Raw genomic sequence first — 26,665 nt, 5'->3', positions numbered from 1 at the left:
TCACACCGAAGTCAGAATGGGTATGACACAACAGGGCCACTGTTTTGTTGTCTTGTTCTATTTATTCCTCGATAATGAGAAATCAGCAGAGGGATTGGCATGGTGCTTGCTGTCACACTATACACCCATGAAAGTCTTCCTAGGCCATATGGCTTGTCTACAGGGGGCTACTTGACTCTTCTGACTCTGTGGCACCAGAAGCCCAGATCTTAGTCTCTCCTCTTCCGAGGGTGGTCATGAAGCCACACCTCCATGCATCCATGGTTGAAACAGTATAACTTTTTGCTGTCATCAGCCTGCAAGTGTTTTTACAGTAATTGACAGGTGTCTTTATTGTCAAAAAGCAGCAGAAGCAGAAACACAATTGGTGAGAAAACATTTTGGACAAGTGATGGCAGCCTTGGGGACATGCTATGAGATTTAAGCTGTCATAATTGTACTTCCTTTTTGTGGGACACTTTGTCCATATGCAGTAATCCCAATTTTAGCTATGTGTGTGTCGTGTCTTCAAAAGAAACGACAGCACTGTGTAACTAATTACGCACTCTTGGATTGTTTGAAGGGGGGCAGATTGTGGATGGCATGCATGCGATGTTTAATTCAGCATCCCGGCATGAAGACTTTTAAATCTAGTGTCGGCCCAGCTCTGCAGCAGCAGGCTCTGGCACAGATAAAACTTACTTGTAATCCCCAGTGTCGCAAACAATAATGCACGCTCTCTCCCACAGTGCGGTACAGTAGTTTGAAAATGTTGAACATGAAGCAATGCACACTCCAGTATACTGTTGTGGAAATAGATTCTTCAATAAAGATCAACAAACAGGATCAGGTTTTTCTCCGTGGTTTATTTTGCCAAAGTATTTTCCTCTGCAGACAAAAATACGTTCATCCCCACATCCTCACAAAGCCTAGAGTCTAGCAGGGAATGACCCTTGGGTTAATCTCGCACAGTCTTTTAGGTGAAGAGACAGGACGCGAATAGCCTTGGTTGGGTGACGTCTTTAGACCAAACAAAAACATCCCTCAGACATTACAATTCTGAACATTCTGAACCTCTCTCATCACAAGGTCTCTAACACAGGGTACAGATGCACAAATATGCCATTATATCATCATGAGTTAGTTATTTGCATTATCCATTAAGAAGGTGAGACAGAGGAGACACTGAACTGTCTGACCTGACAAAACTATGATTATGAATTACAAATAATTCCCACAACAATACATAGAAAATACTCATTACATTTAATTAAAAATTCAACAAACAAATGTCGATAATGAAACAGATAGCAGCACAGCAGCAGTGAAATCCGCCGAGTTTAGTCATGCATCTCTTTTACTGAACTTGCCCACTGTCTTTGTGTTCCGTGCAAACACCCATCCACGACACTAAAGGGTGACAAGGGTTAGTAATTGAGAAAGACATCATTGCACAAAGCTTTTGCCATGCTTGCTGCATCCATTCCTTGCCTACTCTTCCTCTGGTCTCCATCTCTCCGTGTATAGTCTTAAACAGAGCTCCCATTTCAATAAACCAGTTAACTGATTTCCAATTTTAATATACACTGGAGATCAAAATTAGAGAACAAATTATTAATACTTGATTTATTCTGAAATACTGTTATTTTTTATATTGAATTTGATTGACTATCCTCTGGGGCTGTACCTTGTTTTGTTTTTTTGGCAGTTTTTCAAGCCTTAATTATATAGGACGGACAGGAAATGGGGTGATAGAGGGTGAGACATGCAGCAAAGGGTGCCTGCTGCCTCGAGGACCTTCAGCCTCTTTACATGAGGCGCCTGCTCTAACCACTGTCCTACCAGCCACCCCAAGCATCTTTGTTTTAAATAATGAAGGCACTTCAACGTCAACCTTTATTTTGTAAAAAAAAAAAAAAAAACAGTAAGCCAAATTAGAGATCAGTAACCACTGTGTCAGAAGAGAAGATTTAAACATTGTTTTCTTAGGGCTATAGGATTCAAAAAGGAATAGGAAGTGTAGAGAGTATTGCTACAACTTCGCCTACAACACAACCCATTAAATTAGGATTCAGATGCAATGATCTAAAACAAAACACCTCCACAAGTCTCAGGTGGACTGATCTAAAAATTTAAAGTAAACCAAACTCATTCAGAAAACAGGCTGTAGTGATCATAAAAGCCCTAATTGACACTGTAAGGGTCATGTGTGCCAACTTCACTCATAACCAAAGTCAGATTAAAATGGTAGCTGTCATAATAAAACAACTATAGTTTTTGCAACCTTGAGCCCAGAGGTGCCAAATCAGTAAAAAAAAAAAAAAAAAAGTATATTGCCAGGAATTAGACGTTACCATTGAATTTATCCACAAAGCTTTTTACATACCCAGGTGGGCTAATAGTCAGTGCCATTAGAATATATGTTTTTATACATAATTAGCACATGTACATTATCCTTTCTACATGTATTGTCAGCTTTTTTATGGAACAAAAACTGCTTTGTTCACTGGATTGTTTTATACAGGAAATATAGCTTCTCAACTTAACAGTGAATCCAAAATATAGTCATGAGCTCAAGCTTATTTATAACCATTCCACATAGCTAGATCCAAATTTGAATTCAAGAGTATCACGCAAATGCGGCTAGACATGCAAAGGAACAAAACCAGTGCATAGATAATCCCATATTTCAGTGCTAAACAAACATTAATTTCACTCCCTCACATCTGGAAGAGTCCAAATCCCAGCGGGTAGCCACCTAAGGCACAGACACGCTGAGCCGCACGCCCCAGCAAGACCAATACATCACAAACAAAGAGTGAGGCCTTATGGAGGACACCTGTGGAGAGAAGGTCATGGACCACGCTGAACCAGCTGAACACACACAGTATCATCCACCCTGTCTGAGACCGCATCTCGTAGAACTGCCTTTGGTTTAGATTCTGGGCGCTTCGTGCCTGTCTGGATATGTTACAGTCATCCTCGCACTGTGTGGCTCTACGATCACCCACTGAAAATGTATGGAGACATTTAACTCACATGAAATATATTGTCTTAAAAAGCCTTGAGAAAAATACATCTTCCATACGTATCAGAAGGGTTTTCCTTGAATTTGATATGTTAATCCGGATTATCTCAAACATACTTCAGGGAAGATGCCTGGATTACAACCCGAGTCCAACACATGACAAGGCTCAATGACTTCAAGTATGTATCCTCAAGTACAGAATCCTTGGGCTGTTGACATTGATTCATTACAGCTTTGAGTCACATTGAAACCTTTGAGTACTTTCTACTTCGTTTCTACATTCTTTTCATACAATAAACATCTGCTGTAGTGTTGTGGTTTTTGTATTTTTTCCTCAGAGTTTTCTTTCAATTCTATCCTCAATGCCTCACATAAAAAAGTAACCACCATGAACTCTTTCATAATATCACCTTACTTCCTCCTTTGCTATCATAATAATTACTACCGCACATTTCATGTGCTGAATTTTTGTTTGTCAGTGACTCACAAAAATAAAAACAATTTTATACCATTCTTTTTAACGTAGACCAGTTATATACACGTGGTTAACATTTTAAAAATGGAACTACCGGTACTTGGTTCAGTTTAACCCTATCCTGGTTTCGGTTAAAATTAGATGTATTTACATTGTATGTCATATAAAATTCAACGTTGACTATTGGTTTCACATGGTACAGGGGCAGCAGTCTCCTGGGTTAAATAACCGTGTTGGTTTGACTCATCCACCACCCAGACCTTCGCTACGCAGACTTTGGTGCTCTTTATACTACCTCGCCTGACTTCCTTCTTTCCTCCTGCCAACATTACTACAGCCACTAGAGGGCACTAACAACAACACACGTAAATATGGATAATAATAAGGTGTTTGCACCATCCACCTATGTGGCTATTATTTTGGTGCGGTAGGTCTGATAAACAGCCAACCGTTAGCATAACACAACACATTTTTTAGCTCTGTGTTTTTTGATTATCACAGAATCAAGTACTTTCAATACTTTGGTCATTCAACTGAGAGTTTCAAGCCTTTGAGTTTCATCTTACAGTATCCATGCAGAAAATGAACAGTCCAGGACCCTGGACCTCAGAAAGAACTCATCCCACTGTGCAACGCTATTATTCACGTTTAGAAACTGCTGTGTGAGCATGACGGCATGTGAGCAGCACTGAGCACATCTAAGGTTCTCAGGAAACATCAAAGGTGTCGTGGGTATGCTCATCCCACATTCACTCCTGAAGATCTCAACAGATTCGTCTCGCAGGCAAAGCACTTGACCAGTTGCCAATTTATTTTTTGTATCGAGAAAGGTTAAACTTTCAGGTCAGTTCTATTCTTTTTTTAAGCAAATGTGAAAAAAAAGCCAGCCTCATTCCAAAGTGCAGGCGTTTAACAAAGTGTCAGGATCCTGCAGTCTGACAGCAAAGAGATGAATATCCCACTCAAACATAAACCGTGCTGATGTGTGAATGTTATACACCCAATCAACCATCTCTCCTTTTCTCCTGTGCCATGTGAGACAGGTGCCGTGTAGTGGGACTGAGTGGCATTTTAAACTGAACTCACCATTCTTACCTGCACCTGCATTATGTCTCCAGAGCAACCACTTTCCCATTTAGCGGCTGACAATATCCAAGCTTTCTATTCATTTCCCGTCTTTCAGGCAGGAGGAAATGAATCACAGGGCTGTCAAGGAGAGGCACAGGAGCAATAACAGGAGTGTGAGAGAAAAAGAAACTTTGATATGTGAGGTTTACTCACTCTTTATTCCTTACAGACCCTTGGGGTATGTTATGGGACACCACACTCCTAGACTTGAGCTGCTAAAGCTAACAGACCTGCAGGTGTAATTTCATCTGCCCATCTTTTTTCTTTCCTGCCTCCGCTCTCTCTCTCACTTTCTGTTTCTTACATCCTCAACCTCTTCCTTTCTTTCTCACACTCTGCCTTGCTGTCTGTGTCACTTTCATTTAAATAAAAAAATAAAATCATGCTGCTGATTCTGACTTCAGGCTTTTTAGGAAAATACTAATGGACAGAAATTGCCCCAGTAATCAAAGCATCATAACCTCTCTAATAATGTAAATGTATATATTCACTATTGCATATATACACAAGAATGTGTAATAAGCGGAAACTCCAGGCTGAAAAGTGAAGTCAATGCAGTAGTCTCACTTGCCACTTTCAAGTCTTTTTTTTACTACAGCCATTTAGAGTAAAATAGACAATACATCATTATTAACTTATGTGTGGTTACCTTGTGATTGACAAGTTGCTATCACAGTGACCTGTCAATCAGGATAGGAAATCTAAAAACTTGTTTTGGGTTGTTAACTTGGGTGCTGTATTGTAGGAATAGGACTTTTTCAGTTCATTAGTTAATTTTGCTCGTCTAAAAATGTATTTTTTTAGCATTTTGTTTTACTAAAAGACACTCTAATTACCCGGCTGTACATTTTTGTTCAGTAGGTCTAATTATATTTTGTTTTTCAAACTACTTTTTGTTAGAAAAAAATTTGAATAAAGGATGCACTTTGCTTACTAAGCTTGCACAGTTAGTGTCAGCAAGTAGCTTGGTGTCTGTCTTAGCACTCCTTCCAAGCTCCACACTCTCGTCCAAATATGGTCACTCCTGGCTCCAAGAAACCAAGATGGCGACAGCCAAAATGCCATACTATTTTCTCTTTTATACAGTGTAAGCTAATGTGAAACGAAAGTAAAAAGTCTTGTGTTTTTAAAGAAAAGTACAAGATGTGAGGTATCCTGTCCTGAAATTAAGTGTTGTACAAGGGTAAATTCAACCCTGTTGGCATTAGAAGAGAAATCAGAGGATCACTAAAACTAATAGGATTCTTTCTCTGAGAACCACAAATGACTGCACCAAATTTCACAGCAATCCATCAAATAGTTATCGAGATATTTCACTCTGTAACAAAGTGTTGGACCAACTGACGTCGCAGAGGTGCCTCAGAAGCTAAAAAGACAACACATGGACAAAGGGAAGAAGGTGGAAGAATAAAAAAAACAGCATTGCACAATTGTGATTAATTAGCTGCCCATCACACGGGTGAAGATAGTAGGAACAGACATATTGCCTATTAAACCTGAATGGGAAAGATGGAGTGGGAGCCAAGTAAGGTGTCTGAGGCTGATGGCAGAGGACAATTCACAGTAATGTATCTCTGATGTCAAACACAGGCCAGTGTGTGCAGTATCGCCCCCTCCTCCAATACTACCACACAGCTGAGGAAAGAGCAGAGATTCCACTAAGATATGCATTTACTCCTAACGCTCTACATGTGATGAAAACTTTGTTTACTGAACATGTATTTTTTTTAACCTGCCTCTGGCTATTGTTTATCCGATTTCCATTTTATAGAACATACTTTAGTTACCCTGGAAAAGGTCCGTACATTTCACACATGTAGCACACAACAGTAGATCTGTGTCAGACGCGTTAGTATTTATTGGAAATACTAATGTTTGGTGTATACGAGGGGTGGCGCCTGGGCATGCAGGGGGCAGAACATGATGCGGATTACACCACCGTCACATAGCTGGTTCATAATTTAGACGTAAACAACTAAATCTCTTGCTGTAGATTGAATTTGTCTGAAGATTGAAATTCCCGAATCCAGTTATCTATCCGGTTTCATGCGTGTACATCCTCCACTCATTCTCTGTGAATCCTCCGCACAATGACCTGCTGTATTCACTCATTGACTCTATCAGCCATTACACAGACATTTTACTAGGGATAGCTGGCTGAGTAAAATCAGTTCAACTGATTTGGACATTTGCGTTCTTACATACAGCTCCTTCAGGGAATGTCTAAATTATTTCAGGTTTGCAGTGCATGCACCAAAGCGTCTTACAGTAGAACAGTGTCATGCATGCAGTCCCTGGGCACCACATTGCTCTCGCTCCCCTTTGAGAGGTGATGTGTTGGCATGAGTTTTATTATGGAGCCCGGTGCTTCACTTTCTCGAGCGCTCACCTCTGTGATGATGCGGATATTTTAAGGTCTGCCATCTGCACAGGTGCCAAAAAAGCCTTGGAGTTCTTCTGGATGTCGGCGGATCAATCTGAGATTATTCCCCAGGTTCCTTTGGCTGAAAAGATGGCCCAACCGCTCTCTCTCTCTCTCTCTCTCTCTCCCCCTCTCTCTCTCTCTCTCTCTCTCTCTCTCTCTCTCTCTCTCTCTCTCTCTCTCTCTCTCTCTCTGTCTCTCTCTCTCTTTCTCTCTGTCTCTGTCTCTCACAAAAACACTTAAAGATTTTTTTGAAGTGAACAAAACAATTAAGTAAAGCCTGCAGCATCAAAGTTCTTGAGTTAAAGCTCAGCTGCCTATGGGGAGGTGTAGCGGAGACTAAAGACAATCAAAGAAATCAAAAGAAACCACGTAATAAGTCTCTAGCCTCAGGCAGTTGTGTTGAGGTTATGTCTTCTCGGATCTTCTTGTGTTCTGTGAATAGAAGCTAAAGACCAGCGAATCCTCTCAGTATTAATCATCAGTGAAAGTGATGTTGTACACAGTTTATCCGTTGTTTGTTTGTTTGATTTTAACTTTATTTAACCAGGAAAGTCATTAAGAACAAATTATTTACAATGGCAGTCCGGCAAAAGCCAAAGCCCTCAAAAGCTTTGCCTTCTGCCTTTTACGTACTATATACTGTATAGGCAGAAAGTGCCGCAACAGTGCCGTTACATTCCACAGCTACAACGATGGTGCAGAGACACCAAGAACCAGAAACAATGACCAATCAGAACAGACTATAGTTTTTTGGGAGGGGGACTAAAAGAGACAGCCACTAAAACGGAGCTTTCAGACGGAGGGTGAATTCAGGTATATTCAGACACATGAGAAATACAATGTATTTTTTTGAACATTTAAGCCTGTACACATGTTTTAGTAGAAACCCCATACATGTACCTATAGCTGGGTTTTTGTAGCGCCAATGCCACAGTCACTTTCACTCTCAGCAAGCCAGATTTCTTTGACTTTGTTTGTGTCACCATACCGCTATTGTCATCAATAAGCAATTGATTGTTAATAGCAAGTTGTGTCTGCCTCTCCCTGTTTGTCTCCCCCAATATTGATAATTGGATAGACCTAGCATAAATTTATTGCGTAGTAGTAAAGCATAGTTTGTCAACAGAAATTAATAGATGTTGTTTTCCATCCCTAATCTGGGAACTTAGCCAGTTTACTGGACTGGTACTCATTCAAATAGCTTGCCTCACCATGCCTGCATCAGCTTTATCCTGCAAGTCTCATTGAGAAACACACAAACAAAAATGAGCTAAGAGACGACACAGAGCCCGCCTGTTTGTTGGTTGATTGTTAAAAATACTAGAATCCAGTTCAAACAACATAACTACCAATTAATATATGAATATTGCACAACCATGATTTATCTAGTCCAGCCATCTGTCTACTTGCTAAGTTGACTCTGGGGTATCCCTGGCAGTTGCAGTCATTTGTTGATGACTGAGTATGTGATCAAGCACGCAGGAATAGTCAGTCAGTTTTAGTTCTCATTCACATGGTTTTGGTATTAGTATTTTTGTTGCAATAACAAGAAAAGTTCTGACGTGGCAGAAAGGAAAGATTGTCCCACAGGTATTACATTCTGTAGAGGCTAAAGATGTGAACATACACTGAAGAAGAGACGAATGGAGGGGGATTTCTTTTTGTTGTTGTTGTTGACAAAACTCATTTTAATTTAATGGAATTGACCAGATTCATTGCACTCGACATCACCATGGGAAATAAAAGTTTAGGTACAGTATATTGATTATACTTGAGATGAATCTCAGAGCCAACACTGGCCCAGAGCGGGTGTGAGTGCTGCGAACAGCAGCTGATTCTCAGCTCAAATAGGCCCTGTACACTAAAGATAGATAGGCTCTATTAGAAGAATGCCCCACCAAATCTTACCAGCAATACAGCCAAATTGAATTCCCATTGTGCCTATTTGAGTTAAAAAGAAAAAGGTGGGAAAAGACGCTTCTGCTTGCGCACACAATAATCTACAAAAAGGAAAAACACTCAAAGTTAGACTAAATGCATACAAATGGACTGATTTCCTTGCATCAAATGGAGGAGAGACAGTAATAAATTGTTACAAAATCAAATGTAAGAGACACCAATATGTTATACTTGTAATAACAGGAAATAATATTATCCAAGACAGCCCAACAAACAGCAATAAAGGCAGGTTACAGCTGGCTCAACTTCCATAATAATGAAATATTCAATTTGAGCTCACATTTGGGAGAAAATCTGCTTATTAATATTTTTTTTGGCTTCTTTTTCTATGTGAGATAATCTTCTTTGGACAACTTACAAGTTTAGCTAAACTCTAGTCATTTTCAAAACAAATAAAACACATGTTTGATAAACCTCTCACATTAAATGATAATGTGTTGTTGTTCTAATTATGCCATTTTAGTACAGCACATTTGTTTGATGAGTCACGTTTGCTTTTAGCCAGCACTTCTTGGACTGATCTACTATATTTTCAGCTTCTTATTAAAATATATATTTTTCTGCTGTCCTCTGCCCAAATGGAAATTAATTTCTGTTCCCTCAGAAAGTGGGACAGCGTGTTTGGATCTGAAGATTTATATGCTTGGAGCTTGAAAGCCACCTGATATCTGCTGACTGAGAAAGCTGGTAGATCAGTGGTCCTGACTGGACGATTAATTCAATTCATACAAACTATTCTTGCATACCACTGACATTCTGTCTAGGTCATGTGGTTACCAAAGGTATATTGCTTTCCATCCCGGCTTAATTGTGAATCAAAAACCTTATTCTTGCCCATTGTGTTTCGGGTCATTTGGTCAAACTGTCAGGTCATGGGTCATATTTGAAATAACAACTCTCTGTGTGTGTACAGCACGCACCTTGGACCACAGCTAACCCCATTTTAAAGCAGAATGATACCCGCTGATATCTGTGTTTGCAGTATGATTAGTGTATTTGTGACATTTCTAAAGCCAAAGTAAAAACAGGAACTAGCATTATCAACAGAATGTCAAGCAGTACCAGTTTTGACGTCATGTCAAAGACGTCTTTGTATTGCATTGTAGATATATCTATTGAAATTATCATGCTAACCAGCAGAGACCCAGCATGTCCTATCTTGCCATACTTCGTGTCATATATCTTGTACCTCGTCACTCTAGTGTCCAGTTTGCCCTCAGTCCAAAATGAGAGGATGTAGATGCAATGCACAGTAGACGATGTGGCGTGGTTGCTCCACGGCTAAGTTGGGGAGTTTTTCCACCAACCATGTCTCTGTTATCACCATAACACAGCTATGCATGCGGCCATTGGTAACCACAGTTTCATGTCCTCCAGCTTGTTGATGAGAGAGCGGGCGTTGGCGAATGAGATGCCTAGTACAGCAGGTTTATGCAGGGCCGTCTTAAACTAGCCTAGATCCTGGCTTGTTTGCTTCACCGCCTGTGCCTCCTCTCTGCAGGGGCTGTTGGTCTTTGTGCGTTCCGCTAAACGACTAATCTCAGCTAGGATGAAGCTAAACTCTCCTGGGACTTGTCCACTTCAACAGTTTATCTCAGTTTAATGTTTGAGGACATTGCAAGGTTAACAGTGTCATCGCTGCAGTTATTAAATCATTCAATTTGTACATTGCACAATGTGAAATGCTACCTCCTGTTTGTTTGGTGCATGTGGCCAGGAACTATGCGTTGCATCTTCAAAGCAAGAATGCACGCTGTACTGTAGCTACTGTGCGTGCTTGCTTAGTGTCACTCTGTAAGTGCCAGTACAGCTTTATATATTTTAGTTGATATAGATATATGTGGGAATAGAGCTTTTCTCATTTAGCTTGTCTTCTCTTAACTGCCTTAGTTTCATTGTGATGGTGTTTTCAGGTGGTTACTGCATTTGATGTCCGATTGGCTTTGGATTAAAGCGTTTTCATGTGGGTGCACACTCTATTAGTGACCTGTGTTAGAAGAGGTGAAGGTTTCAGTATTGATGCGACCTTCTAACTGTACAGTTTGTTTTATGGGTCATTAGCAAGAATGTTCCTTTGACCCTGAGGCCTCTGTTGGTTCTGTGGACTGTTCCAGTCAATACTGTGTCCACGAATGTGCCGACATCTGAGTAGAGATCAGTGTTGCTGGCCTGCACTTTTTTCCTGCAGATTTGTAGGTGTCCAATTAATAAAAATAACTTTAGTATGTTTGTAGAACCATTGTTAGAGTAATGTTGTACCTATTATAACTATGTATTGTATACAGTATGCATTTACTCTGCTTTTTTTGGCATCTGCTTCTATCATTAGAAAAGTGTTAACAAAGTGATGTCTGATGACTCTTTAGTGAGGAAAAATAATTGTGAATTTGCATTCTAAAAATGCACAAAAATTTGATAAGACAGCAGATTTAATGCCTCTGTGCCACCTTCCTCGAACCATGTTTACGGGTCATCGCCGTGATTTCACAGGAACCCCTAGCATTTTGAAGCATCCTCGAAAGACAAGGATGCTCTAGATCAATATCCTGACCCCTAAAAAGCCATTACTGCAGGGGTTCCCCACCTGTGGCTTAAGATGATCCAGGTTAACCCAAGTTCAGTTTAGATGGAAGACTTAAATCCTGTTTTGCAGTCTCCCCGACTGAAATGACACTTCTGATTGTACTACAGATGTGACAGCCGAAAACAATCCTAATTGTGCCCCTCTCACACATCAGCAAGTGAAAAATCTTCCATCTGGCTAGAGAGTCTGTGCCTTACTCTCTCAGTAACAAATAACCTTGACACAAGGAAGCAGCATAATTACAGACAGACCCACTCACTTAATCAAAGACACAAAAGAGAAAGGGTTAAGAGAAAGAAAATAACCATGGAAACACAGAGGCAAAAAAAACATCCATTGCTTCGTGCCCTTTTAAACTGTCAAGTAATGATTTAGGATGAGATGGGGTGTGGGGCACACTCCCTTACAGCTAGAGCCCATCACCTCAGGAAGAGGCAAAATAAGACGGCAGAGAAGGCAGGAGGGGAGGAGGGGTTGTGGGGAGAGTGTGGGAACATAAGGGGGGAAAAAAATAAATCCATATCTGTGCCTGAATGCGTCTGTCCGGCCCGTCACTCTGAATTCATCATCAGTCAAAAGCAAAATGTCACACCTTTCATCTGCTCACCCTGAACTGTGGCCTTTTAATTGCATGGGTAGAACATAGTTTGATCGAAGTGAGGCTGCGGCACGGATGGGAGTGAGGTTTACCGGGAACACAGGGGCCAGGTGAGAGGTGATGGTAGCCAGCAACAAGACATGAAAGCAATAAAATTGATGAATGATGCAAGGCATACCACCACCACCACCACCACTGTCACCACCTCCTTCTCACAAGCACCCCTCTCCAGCACTGTACCAGCTGCAGTAAACACCCCCCACCCACCCAGACACAAACCGTCTTTCCATCTCCTCTCCAGAGGACTGGACAGCTCTTATTGAGCACTAGTCTGTTTACAGATCACCGCTTCCCATCGGGTTTTGGATCAATGGGATTATATTTCTTATAAAGCAGGACGGAGCAGAAAAAAGGGGAGGTGGGAGCAACAGGAAGGCTGGCACGGGGTTGTGGGTGTGTGAGTGAAAGGTACAGGATCGAGCCATCAGAAAGGCTGCTCGGGGGCAGTTGGAGGATGTGATAACAGAGTGACGATTTTGGGAAAGACGGGTGGGGGTGAACAGGAGAAAAGCCTACAGATGGAATGTAAGGTTGAGGAGCTTATTGATCTCCTGTCCGTCTTCTCTTCTGACGATCAGTGGCAAACAGAGGCCCTGGTGTTTATCATTTAGTCAATGCAAGGATGAGGATGTGCCGTCTGGGGATATGTAAATGTATGTGCAAACTCTGCGATACAGCATGTTTGCATGATGTAGATTATTGTTCCAAAATGTCTTTGAAAGAAAACGTGGCGAAGGGCAAAAGTCAAGATATGTTTTAGAAAACATAGCAAGTTTTTAAAGGACAGAAAATACATTAAATATTCATATTTAGTAATTAGCAGAGTGGTGGCAGAATGAGCCCACAATGAGGCTAACAGATTTGTTTTCATTTCAGCCTTATACATGCTGTTGAGGAAATAAAGTAAACACACACTGGGTTTCTCCCAGTGGATTATCAGTTTGTGTTTGAAATCAGAATTGCACATGATGTGCATGTTTTCTGCTCTCCAGCAGCGGCTCGTGTTTACAGACATCTCTTTGTGAGCGTATGTATGTACCTAAAGTATTTTCTCCAAAAATGATTATAAAACAAGCAAAATAGTTCACGTCAAATCTTCTTCTTAAATTGTATACTGATAGTCGAGTGTAAGGGATTGGGGGAAAAAAAGAGTGCTTACTTGTACAATGAATGATGAATATATTTGCATATCTTGAGTGATCAAATGCTGAAGCTTCAAAAGTTAAAGATTACGCAAGTGCTATTTTGGAAAAAAAAATGTATTTAATTTACATTGAGCTGTGAGATGGAGAGAGATACTGAGAGACAAAGAGAGGGAGTCCTTAATTACCAGCGGCTCTCCAGAATGAGCCTTCTAACCAGTTTGGTTGTTAATTGGGTTTCACTCATTGTGATGTGTATTGTCTGAGCTGTGTTTTCACTTCCTTGTCCCCATGAGGTGACACAAATGTATTCCTATTGCGCACTGTGCCATTGATTTTTCTTAGGTGGGAGAATTAATCCGCAGTGAGCACAAATCATCTTTGAAGCAGGCATTTATTCCCACTCGCACCTCCAGTGCAACACCCAGGATGCCTTTTATGGCGTGGTAATTCGAGCGGGTGGATGCACTGGCATGCTCTGTCAACTTAAAGCCCCCGTCGTCAGCCCCTGGCCTCTTCAAAACACACACCAGCCTACATAAACATACACACTTGCGCGCATACTAGTGCAGACACTGGCGGACACACAGATTAATGTCAAGGACTTTCCCATTTCGAATTCTAAAACATTATACATGCAGATTAAAAGCGCTTTTCTCCATGCACCTACTCTGCTGTGGGATATTCTGCGGGCTTGTCCCTTTTATTTCCTCCCCTCTTCAAAGTGGCACCAAATGTAATCCTCCTTAATGGATGTGTAATATTTACACTTATACCATAATCGCTTAAACATTCATTTACGGAGCCATATTTGGTTGTTCGTGTCCCTGACAGCCTATTTATCAAAAAGTAAATGTGCAGAACCTCGCGCCCCCTGCAGCAATCAATCAATAGGCTCCTCTCCTGGCTACCATCAGTGGAGATACGTCTCAGGCCAAAATTAATCACTGTGAAGTTTGCATAATCCCCCTCTGCTTCCCCCCACCCATTACCCAACGTTTGGGAACCTTTACCTTTGAAGACCATTTTGATGACTGAAGGGATTAATCAGAATCTCCCATTCTCAAGGCTGATGAAATTGTAAGAGTTTATGTGGCTATAATATGATGTCTCAAAAAAAGAGGTATTCATATTCACTGATTGGATCTAGCTTAACTGATTGTCTGTCTAGAATTCCACATTTCTGCTTTGAGAAACTCTCCATGGCTCTTCGTCATCAAACCTGACCCTGCCTTGAGCCACAGAGTCTGTCTAAGCATGCAGGGTTTTATCAGACTGAAATCTGAAGTGGTCATCTTGTGAATAGGAAATAAATGAAAGTAGCCAATTGCATTAATTTCTCTTCCTCTCATTATTGTTAGCTGTTTAAATATTTACACACAAACAAACACACACACACACACACACACACACACACACACACACACACACACACACACACACACACACACACACCCACAATGTATCCCTGGTACTTTCGTGGCTTATAAAAATTTGGTCAGAAAGATCAAGCGATCATGGAATAATTGTGAAACAAGTTTGTTTCAGATTTGTGATCGAAGTGACAGCTGACTAAACAAATAAAGCAGCAGGATTAATCAAGCCTGGCTAACAGCACAGAATAAATCTCCATGGTAACTTATGTGCATGTGCTTTCGTGCAACCGGGTCATGGATAAATTAAACCAGGATAACCGGAATATCCCGGCTTAATCCAGGATATTCCGGTTATCCTGGCTTACTTCCTTATCTAGGTTTCCTGCAACAGCCCTTTGGGCAAATGAAATTTCAACAGGACTGTCAGGTTTTAAAGAAATACCGTACTTGATTCTTTGACCATCAGTCGGGCCATTCATCGTCAGATGAAGCAACATGTTGTTTGTTTCTAGCAGAGGCGCTAAGATTAGCATGTTGCTCCTGACCGACTCTGCCTTTCTTCTGTCATAATAAGGTGGAAGGCTACCAAGTTGCATTTCCAAATTAAAAAAAAAACATATAAATGCAAAACACATAAATACATAAATAAATAACTTTATTATTATAAATATATATGATAATAATAATAATAATAATATAATAATATATAATAAATATAAATAAACCTGTTAAAGAGAAATTGTAAACCGTAAAATAACAAAAAAAACATCATGTACATTTCCTTCACCTGTCATAGACGTCCAAATGATGTCCAAAAAATGTCCCCAGTTCAAAGGTCAAACATGACGTCTAAGTTTGGTCATGGTGCAAATAGGACCTAGTTTGGACGTCAAATAGATGTCCAGAATTGGTCATGGACCAATGGACCCAATATAGACATGATCTGCAAGTCTATCCGACACCCAGTGATGAGATTAGTGGGTGATGAGAGATTGTCTGTCTGTGTATTGGTTCAAATTTCAAATTGCAGTCATACTCTATTGCAGTGGTGGGCCAAAATTCAACCCCCCAACAAAGATATGTAATGGAACTTTTCTGTTACATAGTTCTCATTAAACCTTTTTAATTGCCTTTCTCGTGTATCTTCTATAGATAACAATATGAATGAAAGGCTCTAGTAAATCACAATAAATACCACCTCATAACATTTAATACTTCCGCCATAAGAAGGGAGGCATGAACAGAAGCTTCTTTGCCTCGTTCAACACGAGGCTGTCGGAACAGAGCACGGTGCTGAAATGAGATCTATTTACTTACCACCTGAATAACATAAATAAAATATAATAAACCAAATCATATAAAATATTATGCGCTTAAAATAAATTTCTATCAGTTTAATTTCAGGACTTAAGCCTGTTTGGCCAGAACAGATTAGTCTTTCCCAAATGCAAACACAGTAGATCATATATAAAGGACTTTTATTGAACCATAAATGAAGCGGGCCACTGTTTATTGTGCGTGGATAACCTATAATTGACATTGCTATTCTTGAAGTGTGACGCAGAACATATGGTCACATATGAGTCATTTCTTTGCCAAATGAATATTAAAATAACTTCACTTTTCCCACTTACTAATTGCATCTGTCATTAGCTGAAGTACTTGAACAGAATAAACAAATAAAACATACGGAAACCATTTGGGCCTGCTCCTGTGGGCACCCGTAACTGGAGACCAACAGATAATAAATGATGAAAGCAGAAGTTATAATTGTTGACAAATAATGTTCATTAATAAACAGTTAACATATAGTTATAGCTGCAATATAGTGTGTTATAAACCGTTACATTAATTGTACAATATACTGTTTGCATGCTCCCTATAAATACTAAATAGAAAGGTCTAAAAGTAAAGTCTATCCTTTTAGAGTTTCCAGGCCGTCTTCCCAGACAGTTAACAGTGTAACCATATCTCAATTTTTTTTAAACTGGCAAGGTTATCATTATTAATATCTATCAACAATAATAGTATCGCACACAATATTACACTTTCTAATAATGACTGAGTATATTATATCTACCTCAGACCTTTGAAACACAAATATAATGTAATACAGCTTCCTGAAGCAAACAAACTATAGCAACGTGCCCTTTCTATCAGGTACCATTTTACCATTTTTTCATACAATTATGCAAATGGTATGAAGATGATTTGAAATCAGTAAACACTATTCTGAAAGAGGCCAGGTGAAGGCAAAGCAGCTTTGTGTTTGTGTGTCTTGTTACATATCTACGTCATGATGTATTTTCCTGTGCTCCTCAAAGAGGAGAATTTCTTTCACATTTTACATGACCAGTGAAATTCAAATGAAGCTTGGGATGGGCACTGTTTTTATAAAATGATGTGGAAACTGTAAAGGCACTGCATCAGGGAAACAATTATCACCATGTGTAACAGCAGAAACAGAGACTTAGACAGAACCCAAGAGAGAGCGAGATGTCACTGATGTCACACATCATTTCAGCTGCAGATTTTGTATGCAGTGCAGAAAAAAAGGTTTGAATGGAACAGAACACGTCCACAAATCATAAGGCATTTGTGTTTAACAAAAGCAAAACCTACCTGTCAATAACTAGATTCATTTTTTAAGCATTTAAATGTAACTGTCACTGGGTACACCTTGCAATTCTTTGTCTCTACACAGTCAAAGAGTCGCAAAATTGTAATGCATGTAAAGCACCCTGTAGTACAAAGTCATATCAATCCTAAATCGGTCTGGCACATCTGCCTATGCTAGCGCCAGAGGAGCAATTTACGATCGTGGTTGTTTTCACACGTCCTAAGAGGCCAATTTTGCATCCCAGAGCTCCATAATGTCGATATCACATTTGGTAGTGAAAACATGTTTCTGGGGAAAGGTCAAAAAATAAATAAAAAATAAAAAATCTGACATCAAGCACTGAATGAGGAGGCTCGACTGTGTGTCTGATAATGGGCATAAGAGCTGGGAGGCATCCACATGAAGAACAAATGCACATATTGGAGGCTACATAACAGGGAATCCCTGCAGAGGTGTGCATTTGTTTGATATGTAGTTAAAAAAATAATAATAATAAAAATGGATGCTCCAATAAACGCCACAGGGTCAAGATGTAAGCATGTAAATGGAAAATTGAGGATGATAAAATAATTCAATGAAACTGAGTTAATCTGCTGGAAGGAATCAGTTTGGGTGCAAATATCACCTTAGGGTTATGAATTCCTATGCTCTAAAACACACCATTTTTCAGTGGTGTATTACCTAAATTTGACTTCTCTGATACAAATGAGTGGATGCGGTCCTCCCCCTGTTTTTGTTGAGGCTTTTTTTTCTTTGTGCTGTGAATCAGTCATGAAAAATGCATCGGATCTGAGGACAAATATCATAAACCAGATTAGAAAGCCTGCGACAGTCTCATATTTCTACACATATTATTTCATGCTATTGTAATAATTTGTGAATGATTTACTGATGTTGTCATGGCAACATCTGCTCCCTCCTACTCCTCATCCCCGCTCCTCTTCAACTGATTCATTTTTGCTGTTTACCAACATCTCCTGCTGTTTCTGACGTGTTATTCCACACCTGCCCACCAGGTGTCGCCAGTCTGTCACTTGACACGTCACCTGCCTGCACACCTGCATCTCATCACCCGTTCATATCAACAGATAACAGTTGTGCCCTTAGGGCTGGTCACACTGATTGCACACTTGCATTTGACTGTAAAGGCTGTTTTGTACCACACCAGCCCTTTCTACAAAGATTGTTTGTCTTTTATTGTTACAGAAGTGTACTATACTGTATTTATCACACATCGCATCAAAAGGTGTTGATTGCTATGCAGTCTTTTCTGTTATGTAAATGCAGCCCGTGGCTCAGCTATTTTCAGTGCACTAAAGCCTTGAATGGTGACAACACGCTGACATAAGATTTCACAGTTTAATTAAGGCTGAATATACAAAAGAGTAAACAAGCAATGTAATGGAAACAAAGTGTTCAGGGATAAATAATATTGCTGTTGTTTGTTCACTTTTAACACAGATGTGGGGTTAATGAGAGCACTACTCTGACAAAAGAATTTATCGTCAGTCTCAACAACCCATTAACCTGACACTCACTTTTTCCATATAGAACAGACTGAGAGAAGGATTTACAGTAAGTGAAGGTATCTAACAGGCTAAAAAAAGCCATGAGAGTGACATGAGGTTAAGATAGGCCTACTGATACCACAGCCACTATAATTAAATACGGTTTCATCTTCGGCATACATTTATCTTCGTCACCATAACACTTTAAAAGCCTCAGTAACCTACGGATAGAGATTACTGACATTCTGTCTTTTTGTCACCTTCTTAATTGCCTCTTACCAACTGTTCTCTGAAATGACAAAGATTACTCTGAAGCGTGATTAAACTTAACACATCTGCTTAATATAATAAGGAGGGAATTTGAATCCATTCTGACATAAATCAATTGATGATGGTTGTATGCGTTTTGCTGAATAGAGGTTTTTGTGTTACAGGATAGAGGATGCCCACATCTTAAATGGAAAGGTAAGGGCATTTTGTTGTTTCTTGCATTTGACATCCATTAAGTTCAGTTCAAAAGATGGTGGTTCTAGGGTGATGTGCACTAATATACTGGATGGATGAATTATTAATTATTAATAATGCAAAAAAGGTAAATTTCAGCACAAAAGGTCATTATTGACCCACTATTATGAGCGATTATATCAAACCTGTTTCATTCTTTTCCAATAGATTTAGAGAGCTCTATCTGAATGCAGCTGTGCCCTTTTCACAGGACATAATGAAGGGCAGGCTGGATATATAATGTTTGTCAAAGATTTCCTTGCATGGTCACTGGCCAACCATCAGAAAGCAACATTAACTGATAAAGTCTGTGTAGTGCAAATGTATTTTTGCAAATGCATGTTTGGTGCCATCTGGTGACTTCAAGCTCTGGAGTTAAATGATTTAAATCAAGTTCCTGGCGCCTGATGTATGATAAAGAACAGCTGCCATAAAATAACTTAAATTGGTTGGAGGAATAATGAACACATCTTGAAACTAACTAAGTTTGCAAAATATACTTAATTGGTAAGACCCTCAGACCCTAAAATCCTATGGATAAATATACCACTGCAGTGTACTATACTGTGTTACATAATTGTTGTTTTTGTAAGTTGCTCCTGTGTGGAAAAAGGGAGTGTCTCCTCTTCAGCTTCACACTCCAGTGGGAGCAGAGACGGCAGTAAAAGAATTATTGATATAAGAGTCGTACGGGGTGTTGAAATTTGTGACTGATGTAGGGAGGTTCCCTTAGGAATCTGTGGATAGCCATCACCTGCAACAACAAGTCATCATTTGAGCAATGCTGTGGGATTCAGGCGACATTCTAAGCGAGTCAGAACATGACATGTTTCATACAGATCTTTATGATATGCTGAACTGAGCTGCAAAGGGTCCCATAAGAGCTAAGTGGAGAGTTCATTGGAAAATGATGAAATTAAATCCATTAAACTAATGAAATAACTGGAGAACAATAAGTAAAATCAGTTTGAAACCACAGAGGAGATCATATTATAAGATTCCGCAACAGTGTGCAGCATTTAGTTACACTTCAGTGAAGTAAAATTTAAAGAAAAAAGTAACCCTTCAATCCTTAATTCTTCAGCATGCAGAGATGATATCAATAACCCCCCCCCCCCCCCCCCCACATGTCTGACATGAACGCACATATACTGTCTAAGAGATGTTGTCAAATGAATACATTAGTTTAATGATTGACCTTAGTCGCATTAGTAACAATATTATATTGTGTTATGGGATATTAGTAGTTGCCCAAGTGCCTCTCATAGAGAATTTTCCATAAGGGATGATGTCTGCTCACCTCACGGTAGGACACGCCTGTGTTTGTGTTGGAACACGCTCTGTGGTGGTGTAATCACACAAGGAAGACTCTCTCCACCTCGCTGCAACATCTGAGAAAAAGGAAACTTGACGCTGCTGTCTAGCACATCTTGAGTGTTTAACTCCAAAAGGTGAATATAATTACTCCTATTTATAGCAAGATTATAACTTAAGTTTAAGTAACAGTTCTTATATAAGCTATATTCATATTTTATACCTACATACTGTATGTGCCGATATTCAGTTTCGGAGTTTTGTAATTGAGAGGAAGAAAATCTTTATTGTTTGGTTGTTTGCATTTACAACAATAGAAGATTTGTATCACTTTATTTTTGCGTGTTCTATATAAAAGAAAAGTGTCAATTTCCTGCAGAATGCCTGCTGAATAGTGACCTGTTTGCTGATGTACATTTCTAAGCTTTCAGTCCTGTTCCCCTTGCAGCCAAGATGCCAGAAACAGCAGAAGCTGTGTCAGCCACTCTCCCCACCAACAGAAACTGCACCATAGAAATATCTAACGTCAGCGGTAGCTACTGCCTTATCAACCCCAAGTAAGTCTGTACCTGCATTTACCAATTTAATACACGAAGAAGTGGTTTAATGAATATGAAATCTGAGATAAAAGCGGATTGGATGAGAACACAAACATATTTACTGAAAAAAAACAAATGTGAAGATAATGTAAAGAATTTTGCAATAAATGAGAAGGCTTTTTTTCTAGTGCATCTCTAAATTGGACTTCAATGCAGGTTAGACTCTTTTAATCACCTGCATCAACATTGTTTTCCGCACTAGTACCAGGGTGTGTACTGTTTGATTGGTTTCAGTTCAAAAGGCTTAATGCAGTGCTTTGAAGTGCTTTGAGACTGCAATGCCTGGTTACAGCTCCAGATCAGCGTTTTGATAATATTTAGCATGGAGTCTCTGTTATAGTGAAGTATCCAAAACCTTTTTTACACCAATAGTCATAGAAACAAACATATATGTTTATTTATAGTGAAACTCAATACTATTTAAAGTAAAATATCAGTGTACCATCAATTTAAGATGAATACATTTTTAGATTTGATGACCGCCAATACAATGAAAATGAATAAAACAAAACTAAGTAAAAGAAAATGATCACATCAATTGGAATTTCTAGCATGCTTCTACATTTATCTAGCTGTGACAGGACAGACCATATCTTGGATGGGTGGTTTTCATGAGTGACATCTCTTTGCTGAGAACATCTACCTATCCATCATGCAGTGACACACACTGCCTCATTGCACATCGCATGCAGGTACACTCACTGTTGCTTAGAAGTCCACAGCAGTACTTGCGCAGTCACACTCCATCCATCAGCATAAGGTAGTTCAGGTACCCTGGAAAGCCCAACAGTTAAAAAGTAGACTGTCAATCCCTCCAAAACTTTTAAACTTGTGTTTGTTTTTTTATCAAAAATTCTGACATAAAAGTTACCAACTGATTGGTAGTGATGGTAAGGATTTGTCTCCTTCTCTGTTGTATAGAGTGTACATGTCAAGTGGCTTCTGTCACCACCCGCCCCAGCCTACGGTTCGTTCCACCAAGACCGAAGTGTGCTCCTTCACCAAGGATGACAACACTGCCACGGGCGCTGTCGGCCTGCTGACCTATGACCTGCTCCATACGCAGAGCCGGGTTTGCTCCGATCGCATAGCCATCATGTTCTCTGTTCCCTATGACCACAACCTGTACAAGAACCGGCTGGCCGTGGGTGTGGTTGAGCAGTCCCGTGCCTGTGACAAACAGCTGTATAGCCAGCTGTATGAAGGGAAAGACCTCAGTAACTTTACCCGCTCCGAGACACACGGCTGTGCAGTGCAATATCAAGCTACATATGTTGATTTGAGGGCTACGATGTCTTCTATTGGCAGAGCCATTGTCAAAGTGGAGCTGTATGATAAAATGGGTCGTTAAGAGTCTACTTGTGTTCTGCCTTTTTGTACTTTTTATATCCAACAAAATAAATACATTTTAATTTGATTTGACTCCTACTGCATATTGTCATCCAGAGGAGAGGAAGACTGATTTTGCTGTCATCGGTATTTTGTGTCCACTGAAAGATATCAATATCTGACAGCCAGCTCATTGATTCCACATTAGCTTACTTCTTGGGCTTATGTCTATTGTACACTCCCTTTGTCTTTGATTATGATAATAAAACATATAGACCCAAATGCTTGTGTTGTGTGGGATATGTTTTCACTCAGTATGCTTTCATTATTACAGATGAACAGTAATCATTTTTAATCTCTTGGCTGGATCCAACCCATTCTAATGAGTAGCAACAGATGCTATATCTGCATAGATGTTTTTTTAATCGGCATGATTACATTATTGTTCTTCACTGGCAATGACACTCTCCATTTTGCTCTAAAGGGTGCGTTTCTTGTGTGGTATTTGGAATGCAAGAGTTTCAAACCCAAGGAATAATAAGTAGCTCCAGAGATGTCCGTCTCAACTTGTTCAGTTTGCTGTTGTTGCTGTTGCAAAATACCACAAGAATGAGATTATCAAAATCTACAATTCTTTAGGAGAAAATTAGTGTGCTGAGCGAATGATACCGGCTAAACCAACATGTCGGGATCCAGTAAGAAACTGCTGGAAACTCTGGCACAGATTAGGGTGTGGCAGGAAAAAACCCAGGAATATTTGTTCTCATGGCTCCTTTTTTGAGTGAGTGATGAGTGTGTGTTGAAACAGGGTGTGTTCTGTCCAACAAGTGGGAGGGTTTCCTCACTTCTGCTTATCCTTGTTTGAAAAAAAGCAAAAAATTTACAGGCACCTCCCTTCCAGGTAACATTTCCCATTTTGGACTTGGAAGCATCAACAGAGGTTCTCAACAGGTAAGTCACTTAGAACATTTGGGGAAAAAAGAAGAGTTTATTAAACAACCTGATAAAAGGCAGTGCAGAGAATGTCTCATTAGCTGAAGAAAAAAGCTATTTGCAGAGGCATATAGAAGCCTGATGGGGCATTTGTTTGATTTGTATATATCACTTGATAAATAGGGTGATCATTTCTTTTAGTGTTTTCACTCTAACTTCATTATTGCATGCTGTATTTGAAGGAGTACACCCTCTAATGAGGCAAAAGAGTCTGCAGCTATTCTCTGATTGTTCACAACTGTTTCTGAAACCTCATTAGCCTCTTGAAATGCATCGTTCATACCCCAGTGCCAGTTTAGTGCACTTTTGAAGGTCAATGCAATGTCAAAACAGCATGTCATCAGGGCAGAGGTCAGGGAGATAGCTTATATTGTATTAAGTGGGATTCTCATGATTCCCAGTGTGTTTTTAGAGGGGAGGGAAGAGCTAGTCCCAGCTGTGAAGTCATTTGGTTCGGATGGTTAACACCTACATTATCTTTTTTTTCGTTTTGTAACAGCGAATCTCACGCCCATTTCAATATGACGGAGTCAGCTGAGTCTGTAGCAGCCGATGTGAAGAGCAAGAGAAGTGTTACCATCGAAATCGCAAATGTCACTAACAACTACTGCCTCATCAACCCCAAGTAAGACTGACTGTTGGACTCATTATTTTAGGCTTGTTTGAAACATTTTGTATAGATCCAAAAGAATATGCATAATGATGTGTCTGTTTGTGTTCTGGTCAGGGTGTACCTAGAGAATGGGGAGACATACAACCCACCTCAACCCACAGTGCGCCCCCTAAGGACAGAGGTCTGCACTTTTGCCAAGTCCGGTGGCAAAGCAACCGGCAGCATCGGTGTGCTGACTTACGACCTTTTCGAGAGATCGCAGAACGACTACATTGAGACTCTGGCCATCATGTTCTCAGTTCCATGGGACTACAACCTGTACAAGAACTGGTTTGCTGTGGGCATCTATAAAAAGGGCCGCAACTGTGATAAGGATTTGTACAAGGAAATGTACTACGAGAAGAAACAGCATGAGCATGGGTTTGTCAGGGAGGAAGCTGTTGGATCAGGAATTAATTATATGGGCAACTACCTAGATATCAGGGCCACAATGTGTCCCCTGGGCAACGCCATCATGAAGGTGGAGGTGTGGGATAAGCTCTTCACACCCGTGGGCCAGCAGACATACTAGAGACCGCTCCTAGCCAGAATTCATCCCTTCATCTCTTCCTAATACTGTCAACACACATGATTTATGTATTGTTGCTGACATGCGTTTGTATACCTGGGTGTTACCCCTCAGTAAATCAGCTTAAATTCTGAGTTTGTTTATAAATCCAGGCGGCAATAACCCCCTCTTTATAGCTGAAGCCTGTGTCTGTTCTATAGCATTCGGTTTTAAAATGGCATCTTTAGAAATGAAAATCAAAGGATGACTCACCGCAGGATGAGGGCACATAGCTTAATAAAAGACACGGAGAGCTTGTCTGTATTTACCTTGACACTGGAATAAAATCAACCTTTTTTTCCTGAAGCTGTTTATCTGTGTCTGTGTGTGTGTATGTGTATGTGTGTGTGTGTGTGTGTGTGTGTGTGTGTGTGTGTGTGTGTGTGTGTGTGTGTGTGTGTGTGTGTGTGTGTGTGTGTGTGTGTGTGTGAGTGCGTGTGCGCGTGTGCGTGTGCGTGTGCGTGTGCGTGTGTGTGTGTGTGTGTGTGTGTGTGTGCGTGTGTGTGTGTGTGTGTGTGTGTGTGTTCGACTTCGCAAAAAGTGCGTGTAAAGAAATAATGTGTGTTCTATGTGGACTCAGGAGGATCATGTTGAAGTGAAATTTGAACAGAGGTGCAGTTTTTTTTTTCCCGTACTGGCTTTATGAGAGCAGCAGGGACACACCCTGTCTCATGTTTCCCAACATCAGAGCATATTGTCAACACTGTGTTTACACTACACCAAACATCATGTGAAAGTTTAACTCTAACCACATTTTGTAGAGGTTGGTTTAATAAGCATCAAATTTAAATAGTTTTTGTGATGCTAAAAGTTAATAACATCGTTGGTGTTTTGTTCAAAATTAACTCTTAAACTTCTTTAACTCTAAACTTTTTTCAGAGAAAATGATTATGAAATCTCTATCCCATTGTTTTCTCATATTTTCTTAAAGTACCTTGCGGCTAAATTATACAATTCTGTGAAAGACCAGAGCAGCTACAAATCAGTTATAATAATAATAGTAATAACAATAATAAATGTATCCTAAATAATGTCTCAACGAACACCTACATGAAAACAAATAATCAATTCTTGGCTAAATAAAACCTTGTGTCATTAAAATCTGTTTTTAAGAGACTCAGTAGAACAGTATTAGTACTAGATTTTTGAGATGAAGAGGACTTTAATTTCCCATCCTGGCAGAACCAGAGGGAACACTAAAACTTCAGTTATTTGGTCATTTTTCATTTTTCACTGGTATGAACCAGTGAATGTATAAAATTAAGGACAAAATGAATAGATGCATTTGTTTGTTGTTTTTCTGTGAAGACCCCCTCCTGTTATGACAGCTCAGCAACTCATTACACTTAATCAGAGCTGTATAATTCTTTAATTGGGGAGAAATTACAATCTTGACGTGTTATCTCATCATCGAGAAACTGGTTTTGCAGTAATGGCGCAACCATTTCTGTGTAGATATAGTCATTAACCCCGAGAAAATATGGGGCTCTAAGGCAGGAGGCACTATTCGCTTTTAATTTACATCACAGGCGAAGTTATCGGGATCTCCCGATTCTATTCTCAACGCTGCATTCCTGATTCTGTTTTCCTATTCGTGATGCTTTTGCTGCCACAAAGAAGCCCAGATCAAAGGTTTTTGCTCACTGTCACTGATGCATTTGCATAAAAGCCATACATAATATAGAGGCATAAACTAGGCCTGTTTATAGGCTCAGTCCCTGAAGCTTTGTGGAGTAATGTATTGGAGAAATGACACACGGTCCCTATAAACAGATGAAGGACAATAAGCAGAAACTTTTGTTTGTCACAGCTTTTAAATAAGGG

General features: G+C 39.9%; 2 protein-coding genes across 2 annotated transcripts; both read left to right on the top strand.

Moving 5' to 3' along the window:
• The first annotated feature begins 20,716 nt into the window (after positions 1-20,716).
• On the top strand, positions 20,717-22,904 carry LOC310959995 (uncharacterized protein). Its single transcript, XM_083931569.1, has 3 exons — positions 20,717-20,837; positions 21,149-21,257; positions 22,221-22,904. The coding sequence occupies exons 2-3, from the start codon at positions 21,154-21,156 to the stop codon at positions 22,648-22,650; spliced, it is 534 nt and encodes a 177-aa protein (XP_083787695.1). The 5' UTR covers positions 20,717-20,837; positions 21,149-21,153; the 3' UTR covers positions 22,651-22,904.
• Positions 22,905-23,518: 614 nt separating this feature from the next.
• LOC310960276 (DELTA-sagatoxin-Srs1a-like) lies at positions 23,519-25,147 on the top strand. Its single transcript, XM_083931913.1, has 3 exons — positions 23,519-23,579; positions 24,121-24,246; positions 24,349-25,147. The coding sequence occupies exons 2-3, from the start codon at positions 24,143-24,145 to the stop codon at positions 24,803-24,805; spliced, it is 561 nt and encodes a 186-aa protein (XP_083788039.1). The 5' UTR covers positions 23,519-23,579; positions 24,121-24,142; the 3' UTR covers positions 24,806-25,147.
• The last annotated feature ends 1,518 nt before the right edge of the window (positions 25,148-26,665 follow it).

Source organism: Echiichthys vipera, assembly GCF_963691815.1.
Source record: "Echiichthys vipera genome assembly, chromosome: 17".
NCBI lineage: Eukaryota > Metazoa > Chordata > Actinopteri > Perciformes > Trachinidae > Echiichthys > Echiichthys vipera.
The sequence above is the reverse complement of the archived record's forward strand: the minus strand, read 5'-3'. Positions and strand labels throughout refer to the sequence as shown.

What these genes read in the sequence shown, in the direction of transcription:
- LOC310959995 (XM_083931569.1), top strand. Translation starts at nt 21,154, where the DNA reads ATGCCAGAAACAGCAGAAGCTGTGTCAGCCACTCTCCCCACCAACAGA. An exon ending in TACTGCCTTATCAACCCCAA is followed by an intron (nt 21,258 to 22,220) that starts GTAAGTCTGTAC and finishes TCTGTTGTATAG; the next exon opens with AGTGTACATGTCAAGTGGCT.
- LOC310960276 (XM_083931913.1), top strand. Translation starts at nt 24,143, where the DNA reads ATGACGGAGTCAGCTGAGTCTGTAGCAGCCGATGTGAAGAGCAAGAGA. An exon ending in TACTGCCTCATCAACCCCAA is followed by an intron (nt 24,247 to 24,348) that starts GTAAGACTGACT and finishes TGTTCTGGTCAG; the next exon opens with GGTGTACCTAGAGAATGGGG.